The 13,135-nt window shown below is 48.6% G+C and overlaps 1 protein-coding gene across 1 annotated transcript in view; it reads left to right on the plus strand.

The window, feature by feature from the left end:
* CPS1 (carbamoyl-phosphate synthase 1) overlaps positions 1 to 13,135 on the plus strand; it is a 244,199-nt gene that overhangs the window by 188,949 nt on the left and 42,115 nt on the right. Inside the window, 3 exon segments of the mRNA XM_060257389.1 lie at positions 4,149 to 4,226; positions 9,786 to 9,893; positions 11,416 to 11,505. Coding sequence (XP_060113372.1) covers positions 4,149 to 4,226; positions 9,786 to 9,893; positions 11,416 to 11,505 — 276 coding nt within the window.

Consider the following 13,135-nt stretch of genomic DNA (forward strand, 5'->3'; position numbering starts at 1 on the left):
ATTGTATGCCACTCTGAAACTCCTCCTACTCCTCCACCTCTCCTCTTCCTCCTCCTTTTCCTTCTCCTCTTCCTTCTCCTCCTCATCTCCTCCTTCTCCTCCTCCTCCTCTCCTCCTTCTATGTGTTGAATGCACATTAGTAAGTAGAAGTTTATGTCTTCATATTCAAGCGAATGACAGCCAGTCCTTTTATAGACTGTTCTCAGGGGCAGCATTGGGTTGTGGGTAAAATGTTCCCCTTTGCCTTTGACTCTCAGAGAGCATTTGTACATTCGGAGAACAGGAGGACCATTTTTTAAAAAAACCCAAACAAACTAACAGGGGGGAGTCTCGACATTTTCAGGTTCACATTCTCAAAGCTCTGTTTCTGAAAGAGTGCCCACAGCCTCCACGAAGGCCTATAAAGGCCAGCTTTTCAATATTCCAATCACTTGTAGACATCTGGTCCCCTCCAGCTGGAAGCTCCGTCCTTTCGAGACACCTCCGTGCTTTGATTTGCTTAGTGTCACACGGTGATTTTGTGTTGAGAATGAGAATTGGAGTTAAGACTTACGGGCTCCTTGGTCTTCCTCTGACCTGCGGGACTGTGATAACTTGGCTGAATCCGCTTATCAACTGGCCCCCTTCCTTGGACAGGATCTGCCCCCGGGGGTGAGATATCTGCAAAGTGTTACAAAGCGAACCACCAACCAAGAAAATGCAATTATTGTTTCAATGAATATTCGAGGAAGCCAATTCGGGAGAAAATGATTGTCACTGATGTTTATCCTGATGAGAGTTTCAGAGAGTGGGTGTGTTGCTCTGCAGTAGAACAGCTCGAGTCGAGTCTGAGAGCACCTTTAGGAACCAACAGGGCTTTTTTTGTTGCAGGAACTCCATTGCATATTAGGCCACACAATCCTAATGTAGCCAGTCCTCCAAGAGCTTACAGGGCTTTTTTTGTAGCAGGAACTCCTTTGCGAATTAGAAGAAGAAGACTGTAGATTTATACCCTGCCTTTCTCTCTGAATCAGAGTGTCAGAGTAGCTTACAATCTCCTTTACCTCCCCCCCACAACAAACACCCTGTGGGGCGGGTAGGGCTGAGAGAGCTCTCATAGCAGCTGCCCTTTCAAGGACAACTCCTGCTAGAGCCATGGCTAACCCAAGGCCATTTCAGCAGCTGCATGTGGAGGAGTGGGGAATCAAACACAGTTCTCCCAGAAAAGAGTCCGCACATTTAACCATTACACCAAGTTAGGCCACACACCCCTGATGTAGACAATCCTTCTGGAGTTTACAGGGCTTTTTTTGTAGCAGGAGCTCCTTTGCATATTAGGTCACACCCTCTGATGTAGCCAATCCTCCAAGAGCTTACAGGGCTCTTCTTACAGGGTCTACTGTAAGCTCTTGGAGGATTGGCTACATCAGGGTGTGTGTGGCCTAATACGCATAGGATCTCCTGCTACATAAAAAGCCTTGGCAACCAACAAGATATTTAGGGTAGAAACTTTTGACAGCTAAAGCTTTCTGATGAAGGGAGCATTGACTCTAGAAGGCTAATACCCTGAACATCTTGCTGGTCTCTGAGGTGTGGCTGGACTTGAATTTAGCAGATAATTACTTGATTCCATAAAGATGCCTGGTTCGGGTAAGAGGTATTTGGGGGAAGGGGAAAAGGCCCCTTCCCCCTTTACTCCTCTGCCTAGTCCTCCCCTTTGCCTTCTTCCCCTCACTGAGCCCTTCCTTCCAGCTTTCCCCCTTTCCCTCATCTATTACCAGGGCTTTTTTGGTACATAAAGCCCAGCAGGAACTCATTTGAATAGTAGGCCACAGTCCTGGACATCGCCATTGTAACACAGGTGTGTTGCTGAGTGGGGTCTAAACAGGACACCAACAGGAACTCATTTGCATATTAGGCCACACCCCCTGACATCACCATTGTACCACACTGGGCTTTTTTGTAGAAAAAGTCCAACAGGAACCATTTGCATATTAGACCACACACCCCTGACACCAAGCCAGCTGGAGCTGCATTCCTGTGCGTTCCTGCTCAGAAAATGCCTTGTCTCTTACCCTCCTCCCCTCCTCTTTTCCTGCACAGCTTCAGAACAAGAAGGCGGGGTGGGGTCTGCCAACAGGTTGTCTTTGGGGCGGGGGGGGGGAGGGTTGGATTGGTACCTCTAGGTTGGGAAATTCCTGGAGATTTAGAGATGGAGCCTGGGGTTTGGGCACCTCAGTAGGGTCTAAAGTCTCGAGATCACACCCACGCACACCCACAAACACACACGTGGAGATTTACCAGTCGGATGATTTATTTATATATTTTAGTTATTGAGTCGTTCGTGGCTCACTTTCAGGGCCGGTGCTGTGGCTTTCGCCACCCCAGGTAAGGCCCCACCCCCACCCTCCAGTGGGGGAGGGCCCCCAGTGCTGTCTCTATTCGGGCCCCGTTGGCACGGAGGGCTCCTCTTAAGAAGCCCTCTGTTCAAACGCCCCCCCCCCCCACTTAACCTTCCTGCAAGGCAGGAAAGCCAGTTTGTAAGGAGGGCTGCGGCCTCGGAGCTTTTGAGGAGGGGCGGGGCCAGCCCAGGGAGGGAACGGAGAGAAAGGGGTGTGATGCAAAGGGGAATAAAAGGAAGCCAGTCGGAGAGGTCGAGGAGGAACTGATTTGCACATTAGGCCACACACCCCTGACATTGCCATTATTTCTCACAGGGCTTTTTTGTAGAAAAAGCCCAGCAGGAACTCATTTGCATATTAGGCCATGCCCCCTGACATTGCCATTGTTTCTCACAGGGCTTCTCCCCCCTTTTCAATATATTTTATTTAGTTTGTAATAAAAGGAATAGAGAGTACAGAAAAGAAAGGGGGGCGGGAAGGAAGAAAGTTAATTGTCTTGTTTTCTGCATCGTAAATCTATAAACTATGATTCCATTGTTTACATCATCAAACTTATAAAGTATAACTATTTTGCTAATTTGCACATAATATTATAATAATGCGGGGATAAAAAGCAATATGCAGCTTTTATAAAACAAAGATTAGATTGATACACTCAACCAGTCACAAAACGGTTTCCACATGTGCTTTACATCTCTCGTAGACTTGCCCTTTAAAAGAGATGAAAGAGTATCCATTTCTGCTGCCTCACAGGGCTTTTTTATAGAAGAAGCCCAGCAGGAACTCATTTGCATATTAGGCCACACCCCCTGACACCAAGCCAGCTAGAACTGCCTTTCTGTGCATTCCTGCTTGTCACACCCCTGTTGCCCCCTGGGGGGGGGTCACCTGGTGGCCAGCCCTCCCGTCGGGCCTCGTCGCCAGCTGTGAAGGTCTCAGAATGGGCAGAGGTCGAGTTGCTTCACCCTTCTGACACTCCTTTCCCTGGCTCAACGGTGGAGACCCCCTTACTCTCTCTCTCTGTGTTGGGCAGCCTCCCCGTCTCATTCGCCTCTCTCCTCCTCGACCTCTCCGATTGGCTTCCTTTTATTCCCCTTTGCACCACACCCCTTTCTCTCCGTTCCCTCCCTGGGCTGGCCTCGCCCCTCCTCAAAAGCTCCGAGGCCAGACCTGGCGTCCTGGGGCGGTTCCCTGGTCTGGCCGTCATGCTGGCCCTTGGATGGGCAGGGCTGCAAGGCGTGGCGGCGTGAGTCGTCATGGGCTGGGGCAAGCCTCAGCAGCTTGTCACGGGCTGGCTCCTCTTCCCTGGCGGCTGGCCGGCTGTTCCCACGTCGGGCAGCCACAGAGTCTGGCGCAGCTGCGGTCTGGCCCTCCAGGCTCCTTGGAGCATGTTGGGGTGAGTGGGGGTGCCATGCTGGCTCGTGGTGGGGTCTGCGTGGGGCTTGGCCGGGGGGGTGCCTGTAGGGGGAGCGACCCCAGCGGGGGTGGCGGCTGCTGGCAAGCCGACCCCCTCCCTTGGCCAAGTCCCAAGGCGGGACACTGCTCAAAAAACCCCCCTGATAGTTATTCAAATTCTGTGCCAGGTACTCTAGAAAACCAACAGTTCCTATTATTAACACATGCTGGGAAGAAGTTTTGTTACCACAATATATTCACCTTCTCTCCTTTCCCTCAGTATTTCCAGTTTTTGAATTTATGGAAGCCCTTATCAGAATGTCAAAGATATTCATACTGGATGTATATTTTTCTGTCATCTTACGGTAATAGGAACATCCTGTTGTCCTCACTAAATTCATCGAGGGGGCTCGAGAGGTGGAAACGGATGCTGTCGCAAAGAATGGGAAGGTACGAGATTCTTTCTTCAAATAACGCTTTCACCCCCTTTTGGAATTTACCAATAGAATGATTCCGGGCCTTTAAAAAGTTTAATTTACTGCTGTAGATAAAGGGCCTTTTCAGTTTATCTAAAGCATTGCCCTTGAAAAAGATTTTCTAAAGGTAATTCTGAGAACAAAAGACACAGGCGTCTGGAAGTATCTTAAAGGAGTCCGGTAGCGCTCCAAGGTTAGTTTTTCAGGTGCTATCCGGTTGCCATCTAATTTTGTACAATGGACTAGCACAACTGCCCCCTTGTAGAATTAGTTCTCTGAGAAATGTGCTGTTTTTCTGTTATGTCTTTCCTCCCTAAAATAACAAAAAAAACACCCTTCATTGTTTTAAAACGGTCCCTTTTTAGGCTTTATTGTTATTATTATTATTTTAAATCTCAGTGAATAAGAACAATATATTTAAAAACGGTGACCCTTGCTCTGTCCCTTCCTGACGATCTTATGAAGAGACGCCTGCTTTGTCTTAGGAAACTAATAGAGTCTGGTAGAGACGATAAACACCCTTTCCTTTTCGTAATGGGCTTCTCATCAGATCTTTGCTCAGGAACAAGATTTACTGCAGACGGCTAGTCAGATAGCCCATGATTTCCTCCAGGACGGATTATAGTTCTTGAGTGCTGCTGAGGCTGGAGCATGACCTGAATTCCCTGATGGGTCGTTCTGGAGGCCAGACAGCTCTCAGTCACGCGAAGCAGCACCGTATGCCCAGAGGCCTCGATTCTGTGCAATAAAAGAACGTGGCAGGATCTAGCAGAAGAAACAGCAGTTCAGCATAATTAGCGTTTGGTAGCGCTTCCAAGTTTTCAGAGCACCTTGCATGCTCTCTCTTGTTGTTGCCGTAACCAGGGGTCGTTTTGTCGAAAAATAGGTGGTGGAGCTCATGAGCATATGCCGCGCCCCCTCCCCCAACCAAAAGCAAACCAATGCAAGAAAGGAGAGCCCCGGGCGAGCGAGGCCTGCTGGGGCTGGCTGGAGATGCAGTCAGCCCAAGCAGGCCTTGCTTGCCTAGGGCTCTCCTGGGTCGTCCCCTTCCCCAGTCAAAAGGCCAGCAAGCCACCCACTGCCCAGAATCACAGAAGAAGTGGAGAAAGGGTGGCATGGGCTTCTCCAGGGGTTAAGGAGGGCTGCTGGGGGTGTGGCAAAGCCCCTAGTGACTGGCTGGCTGGCTGCTCTCCTAATCCAGGGATTGTTACGCAGCTGCGCCTACTATTCAATGGACAAGCAGCTGTGCTCCTGTGAGCTCCGGCTGAATTCAAGGCCTGGTCATAACCCTAGAAGTGTGCTGTCAGTTCTGCAGGGCCTGTAAAACAGAGCTGTTCTGCCAGGCCTTTAGTTACAATGGTGGGCATCACCAACCATCAATTCTTTCTGCCACATGCTGGCCCAATCAGGTGATTATGGCCAGGCCTCGAATTCAGCAGGAGCTCACAGGAGTGCAGCTCCTGAACCTTTCTGAGGGTTTCCCCTCCTCTTCCCCACCTACCTGGTCCATTGAATAGCAGGTGTAGCTGCATAACAATCCCTGGATTAGGAGAGCGGGCAGCCAGCCAGCCACCAGGGGCTCTGCCACACCCCCAGCAGCCCTCATTAACAGCAGGCTTCAGATTCAGCAGGAGCTCCCAGGAGCATAGCTCCTGGACCTTTCTGAGGGTTTCCCCTCCTCCTCCCCACCCTGTCCATTGAAGAGTAGGGGCAGCTGCAGAACAATCCCCGGATGAGCTCCATCACCTATTTTTCTGCAAAACGCCCCCAGATTATGATCATTGTGATCTATTCTATTCATGCTACTCAGATCAAAGGTTTGCTCAACTTGTTAATTCGACTATTCTGTCATTGTCCCATTTTACATTCTAAACCACTGCCTACCAGAAAATTTTGCTTCACTGTCATTGATTCTTAAATCTGTACCATGTTGCATTCTGGGCCACTGCCTACCAGCTCTGTATGGCTCTGCTCAGCTCTGTATGGCTTTGCTCCCTGTGCTGGATTCCTCGTCTGATGAAGTGTGCTTACGAGCACACGAAAGCTTATGTTCTAAATAAAAAATGGGTTGGTCTTAAAGGTGCCACTTGACTCCTGCTTTGTTCAACTGCTTCAGACCAACCTGGCTGCCTGCTTGGATTCATCTATTCTATTGTTCCGCCAGGGACCAGGTTTCTGAAATGAACGCCATCTGAAATTTTAATTATTGAATTTTTAATTAGTAAATTGATCTGCTTGGTTTCATGTTTTATCATGTTGTTTAGAATTAAGAGAGCCCCATGGCGCAGAGTATTAAAGCTGCAGTACTGCAGTCCTAAGCTCTGCTCATGACCTGAGTTCGATCCCAGCAAAAGCTGGTTTAGCTAACTGACTCAAGGTTGACTCAGCCTTCCATCCTTCCGAGGTTGGTAAATGAGTCTGCAGCTTGCTGAGGGGAAAGCGTAGATGACTGGGGAAGGCAATGGCAAACCACCCCATAAAAAGTCTGCCGTGAAAACATTGTGAAAGCAACGTCATCCCAGAGTTGGAAACGACTGGTGCTTGCCCAGGGGACCTTTCCTTTCCTTTCATTGAACAAGGGAGATATCTGGTGTTTTTCTGGTTGTTTATTCTTTCTCAAAGAGCCCCGTGGCGCAGAGTGTTAAAGCTGCAGTCCTAAGCTCTGCTCACAACCTGAGTTCGATCCCTGGCAGAAGCTGGGTTTTCGGGTAGCCGGCTCGAGGTTGACTCCGCCTTCCATCCTTCCGAGGTCCGAGCTTGCTGGGGGGAAGTGTAAAAGACTGGGGAAGGCAATGGCAAACCACCCCGTCAAAAGCCTGCCGTGAGAACGTTGTGAAAGCGACGTCACTCCAGAGTCGGAAACGACTGGTGCTTGCACAGGGGACCTTTCCTTTCCTTAGAATTAATGTAATTGTTTTATTCTTGATGCGACCTGCCCTGAGACTGTTTGGGATTCGGAGGGATAGAATGTGAAGTGATAAATAAATAATAAATCACTTGGAGGGCGTCTACTCCAACATACCATGGGCGTCAAACTCATTTGGCCAGATCTGAGACCTTGCCGGGCCGGGCCAGGCGTGTCATAAAATGTCATGCCAGGTAGCTGAGATAGAAACTTTATAAAGAACTCAGACAAACACAATTAAAGATTTTTAAAAACTTAAAATAAACCATGCTTAAAACATTACCACTTGTTGGTCTTAAAGGTGCTTTCTTTGTATCTCTTCCATGCAATCCAGGGAACTGGGCAAAGGAAGCTCTGGCTCTTTCCTTTCTTCTCCAAGAGACCAGGAGGGGGAGAGACCTCAGCTGGTAGGAAGAGAGGCTTGGCTCAGTAGTTCTGCTGTGCGACTGAGAGAGCTTGGCAAAGCAAGCTATCCTTCTTCCCCAAGGGAGGAACCTCAGCCAATGGAGAAAATAGAGGCTTTGCTCTGTAGCTCCTGTGCGATTGAGCAAGTCTGGCAAAGCAAGCTGTTATGCAGAAGGAAGCAAGAGAGAGGGAGAAGGAAGCAGATGACAGCCAGTTGCTCGGGGGCCTGATAGGAAACCTCTGGGGGCCTGATTCGGCCCCCTAGGGCCACATGTTTGACACCCCTGACTTAGATGTTCAGCTTTGGGGTTGGTGTATAGTAGTGTGGAATTGGTATTGCTGCACAGTTCCCATTTCCGCAAACTTGATGTCCAACTCAATACACCAGGAATGGCCAACGATAGCTCTCCAGATTTTTTTTGCCTACAACTCCCATCAGCCCCAGCCATTGGCCATGCTGGCTAGGGCTGATGGGAGTTGTAGGCAAAAAAAAAATCTGGAGAGCTACTGTTGGCCACCCCTGCAATACACCAATGAGAACCATCAGCAGATATGTTCAACCCACCCTGACCTATTGGCTACCTACATTGTGCCATTTCGCTATCCCACATCTTTGAAACTAAGATGCTCTTCTTCATGAATATAGAAAGATCATCAGAAACAGAGAGTGGCCCATCCACAAAGACATGGCTGATGTGGGCCGATTCATCCTGAAGTCCCAACCCCCAGCCATAAGATCTGCGCAAATCCTTCAATCGCAGAAGTTTGATCTAGGGAATGAAAGGTTATGAACAAGGATGCAGTCAGTCCCACCCGATATCCATAACCTGATGAACACCAATGAGAGACCCTCAGGATTTGACTTTCCACGTAAAGTATGGAAGGCAGCTGGTGGAATGCGAACCCGATTTGGCAGTTGTGCAGACCTATTGTTTAAACAGAGAAAGATGCCAGGATCCGAATGTGATTGTGGTATAGCCCACCAGACTATTTTCCATCTGCCACAGGAATGTGAGCATTGTGCTTTCCAAGGAGATGTGACAGAGCTCTTAGAACTCTTCCCAGCTGTGACTTAATAGAAGTGAAAATCTAGATATTAGTATTTAGGGGGATTGCCCAACCGGTCTGCATAGCTGTTGTATCAACTTGGAGAGCCAATTTTGTGTAGCGGTTAAGTGCACTGACTCTTATCTGGGAGAACTGAGTTTGATTCCCCAGTCCTCCACTTGCAGCTGCTGGAATGGCCTTGAGTTAGCCATAGCTCTCGCAGAGCTGTCCTTGAAATGGCAGCTGCTGTAAGAGCCCACTCAGCCCCACTCACCTCACAGGGTGTCTGTTGTGGCGGGGCGGGGGGGAGGTAAAAGAGGATTGTGACCTCTCTGAAACTCTGAGATTCAAAGTATAGGGTGGAATATAAATGCAATATCTTCTTCTTCTTCTTCTTCTTCCATATTTCATATTATGATCTGCTTCCTTCCTGTGGGTTAACTCAGCCATGTGATAAATAATAAAATAATTAATAATCTGACCCTTCCCCAGTTTCAGTAATCCAAATAAATCCCAAAATTTTAAATGAAATAACAGACTGGAGTCTCTCATCCTTAACGATACCTGAAGGAAACTATTTTAAGGATGTGTGTTTAATATTCTTCTGAGAAAGAGGATTATGAAGAGAAAATAGACAATATTTTAAACTATTGATCAGATAACCTGATGCCCTCAATTTGAGTCTAGCACAGTTATTTAACTCTAGAGAACTAGCATAAATTTAGGGATGATATCCTGGCATCTAGTTGGTGGATGGTTAATTCCGGGGGGGGGGGGGGGTTGTACAAAAAGCACAGCAGGAACTTATTTACATATTAGGCCACACCAGGGGTGGGATTCTAGCAGGAGCTCCTTTGCATATTAGGCCACCCCCCCTCCTCCCGATGTAGCCAATCTTCTGAGAGCTTACAAGGCTCTTTTTCAGAAGCTCCTGGAGGAATGGCTACATCATAGGGGTGTGGCCTAATATGCAAAGGTGCTCCTGCTAGAATTCCACCCCAGGCCAGACCCCCTGACACCAAGCCAGCCGGAACCGTGCTCATGCGCGTTCCTGATCAAAGAAAGCTCTGGTTAATTCCCTTGCTACAGTTTGTATATTTGGAAAAGGGTTTCCAAAGTATTCTAAATCAGCCCTCTTTCTCCACCCCCCACCCCCGGCCACGTGTTTTTGAGCAGGTGATCTGTCATGCTGTCTCTGAGCATGTGGAAGATGCCGGAGTTCACTCTGGAGATGCCACCTTGATGTTTCCTGTCCAGACCATCAGCCAAGGAGCTTTGGAGAAGGTTAGCGTTTTGTTGAACAACCCAGAAGAACAAGCCATGCAAAACCAGAGTACACAAAGTTAGCTATGTTCTGGGAAGAAATATATTAAGCTTATGGCTGCCAAGATCTCACTGGGGGTGGGGAATTCTCTAGTTTGGAGGGGGCCGAACCTACCGGCACAGAGCATATCGCTGGGGGGATCCTTGACCCCAAACAGCCCTGTTGTTGCATGACATGCCCTGTGCAATGACATCACCTGGAAGTGATGTCATCACCTGGAAGTGATGCCATCACCCGGAAGTGATGTCATCACCCAGACATAATGTCATTGTGCCAGGCACATTGCACCAGGGACACTGTAGGATTTGTGGTAAAACTCTATGGTACCCAGTGTTTCCTCTAAGCTGAGTTAGCATAGGGTTGCCAATCCCCAGGTGGGGGCAGGGGATCCCCCGGTTTGGAGGCCCACCCCCCGCTTCAGGGTCTTCAGAAAGAGGGGGGAGGGGAGGGAAATGTCTGCTGGGAACTCTGTTATTCCCTATGGAGATTTATTCCCATAGAAAATAATGGAGAATTGATCCGCGGTATCTGGAGCTCTGGGGGGGCTGCTGTTTTAGGTAGAGGCACCAAATTTTCCGTATAGCATCTAGTGCCTCTCCCCAAAATATCCCTCAAGTTTCAAAATGATTGGACCAGGGGGCCCAATTCTATGAGCCCCAAAAGAAGGTGCCCCTATCCTTCATTATTTCCTATGGAAGGAAGGCATTGAAAAGGTGTGCCGTCCCTTTAAATGTGATGGCCAGAACTCCCTTTGGAGTTCAATTATGCTTGTCACAGCCTTGATCTTGGCTCCACCCCTAATGTCTCCTGGCTCCACCCCCAAAGTCCCCAGATATTTCTTGAATTGGACTTGGCAACCCTAGTGTTAGAGTAGCTTCAGGGCTTACATTTCCCAGGATCCCTTCTGTCTTTCTGATTAGGTGGGCAGCAGTTTTGGAGGGAAAATTGGCCCAGAGGGGTGGACTTGGGAGGAAAGCATTAAAAAGCCAACAGGGAAGTGTTGTCTCTGAAAAGGCTGCAGATAGAGGAGTGTTATCTCTGGAAAGGCTGCAGCAGGAGGGTGTCTTCAACCAAGGATGGTGAGTCCCTTGGCATTAGAGGAAGGCAATATCTAGTTAGATATGTCAGGGCTTTTATTTCTTTATACCAGCCTTTACTGTTTTTCCATATTGGCTATTGCCTAAAAGATTTTACAATCCACTTGGTTCTTCTTGAGCACTTATTATAAACCTATTATTGTTATAATGCCTGGGTCCTCATGTATCTTTGGTCACAGAGAAAAGGTTTTGTTAAGAAGGAAGGCAGGGGTGGGTGGGTGCTCTGAGCCCTCCCAGACAGAGCCTTACCAGAGTGGTGGCAGCCAGCAGAAGGCCTTTCCCAGTCCCTGCTGTATGATACCATGCAAGAGTAATTATTTTTCTCCATTCCAGTTCTGTGACTTCATCGCATTAATGAATACATGTTTGCAATCTACTTTCACAGGTGAAAACTGCAACCAGAAAGATTGCAAGTGCCTTCTCCATCTCTGGGCCATTCAACGTTCAGTTTCTCATCCGGGGAAATGATGTCTTGGTAAGGCCTTTGCTAGTTCGGTTTGAATCAGCGAATATTTCCTACCGATCCTGTTTCTGTGACGCATCCGAGGCAAAATGCAGTGGAGGCTTTTATGGTCTTTTGCTGCGCTCTACTTGTGCTAGGCAAGTAGACTTGTCTTTCTTGACCTCTGCCTGAGACCCTGGAGAGCCGCTGCCAGTCTGAGCATATTGGCTTTGATGGACCAAGAGTCTGATTCAGTAGAAGGCAGCTACATGTTTGTGTCACCCGGGCTTTTGTGCTGGAGACATTCTGCATCACTCAGTCCTTTGCTGAGCAGTCGGGTTAGAATGGATAAAAGGAAGTCCTTCTTCACCCAAAGGGTGATTAACACATGGAATTCACTGCCACAGGAGGTGGTGGCAGTTACAAGCATAGCCAGCTTCAAGAGAGGATTGGATAAAAATATGGAGCAGAGGTCCATCAGTGGCTATTAGCCACAGCATATTGCTGGAACTCTCTGTCTGGGGCAGTGATGCTCTATCTTCTTGGTGCTTGGGAGGGGCAACAGTGGGAGGGCTTCTGGTATCCTGGCCTCACTGATGGACCTCCTGATGGCACCTGGGTTTTTTGTTTGGCCACTGTGTGATGCAGAGAGTTGGACTGGATGGGCCATTGACCTGATCCAACATGGCTTCTCTTATGTTCTTACGACTGTCTTGGCAGCCAACTAACTGCAGCTGCCCTTCAGAGTCCTCCAGGAGGACATTTTGAAGGGTGGGGTGGAATGGTGATGGAGAGGGTCTTCTGCAAGGAAGGGGGACGGGGAGAGAGTGGAATTAAGCATTATCAGGAGGTGGTGGCAGCTACAAGCATAGACAGCTTCAAGAGGGGATTGGATAAACATATGGAGCAGAGCTCCATCATTGGCTATTAGCCACAGCGTATTGTTAGAACTCTCTGTCTGGGACAGTGATGCTCTGTATTCTTGGTGCTGGGGGTGGGGCAACAGTGGGAGGGATTCTAGTGTCCTGGCCCTACTGGTGGACCTCCTGATGGCACCTGGTTTGTTTTTTTTTGGCCACTGTGTGACACAGAGTGTTGGACTGGATGGGCCATTGGCCTGATCCAACATGACTTCTCCTATGTTCTTATGTCTGGGGCCGTGATGCTCTGTATTCTTGGTGCTTAGGGGGCAACAGTGGGAGGGCTTCTGGTCCCACTGGTGGACCCCCTGATGGCCCCTGCTGTTTTTTGGCCACTGAGTGACACAGAATGTTGAACCGGATGGGCCATTGGCCTGATCCAACATGGCTTCTCTTATGTTCTTATTTCTGGAGCAGTGATGCTCTGTATTCTTGGTGTTTAGGGGGGGCAACAGTGGAAGGGATTCTAGAGTCCTGGCCCCACTGATAGACCTCCTGATGGCACCTGGGTTTTTTTGGCCACTGTGTAACACAGAGTGTTGGACTGGATGGACCATTGGCCTGATTCAACATGGCTTTCCTTATGTTCTTATGTTGTAAGGTTCTGTGTGATGCAGTTTTCACAAAATAATTCTGTTTGCTATGTGATGATACAAAGTTATAAGAACATGCCATGTTGGATCGGTCCATCATTCTGTGGCCAAAACTCAGTGGCCAAAACCCAGGTGCCATCAGGAGGTCCA

Source organism: Heteronotia binoei, chromosome 16, assembly GCF_032191835.1.
Source record: "Heteronotia binoei isolate CCM8104 ecotype False Entrance Well chromosome 16, APGP_CSIRO_Hbin_v1, whole genome shotgun sequence".
NCBI classification, from domain to species: Eukaryota; Metazoa; Chordata; class Lepidosauria; order Squamata; family Gekkonidae; genus Heteronotia; species Heteronotia binoei.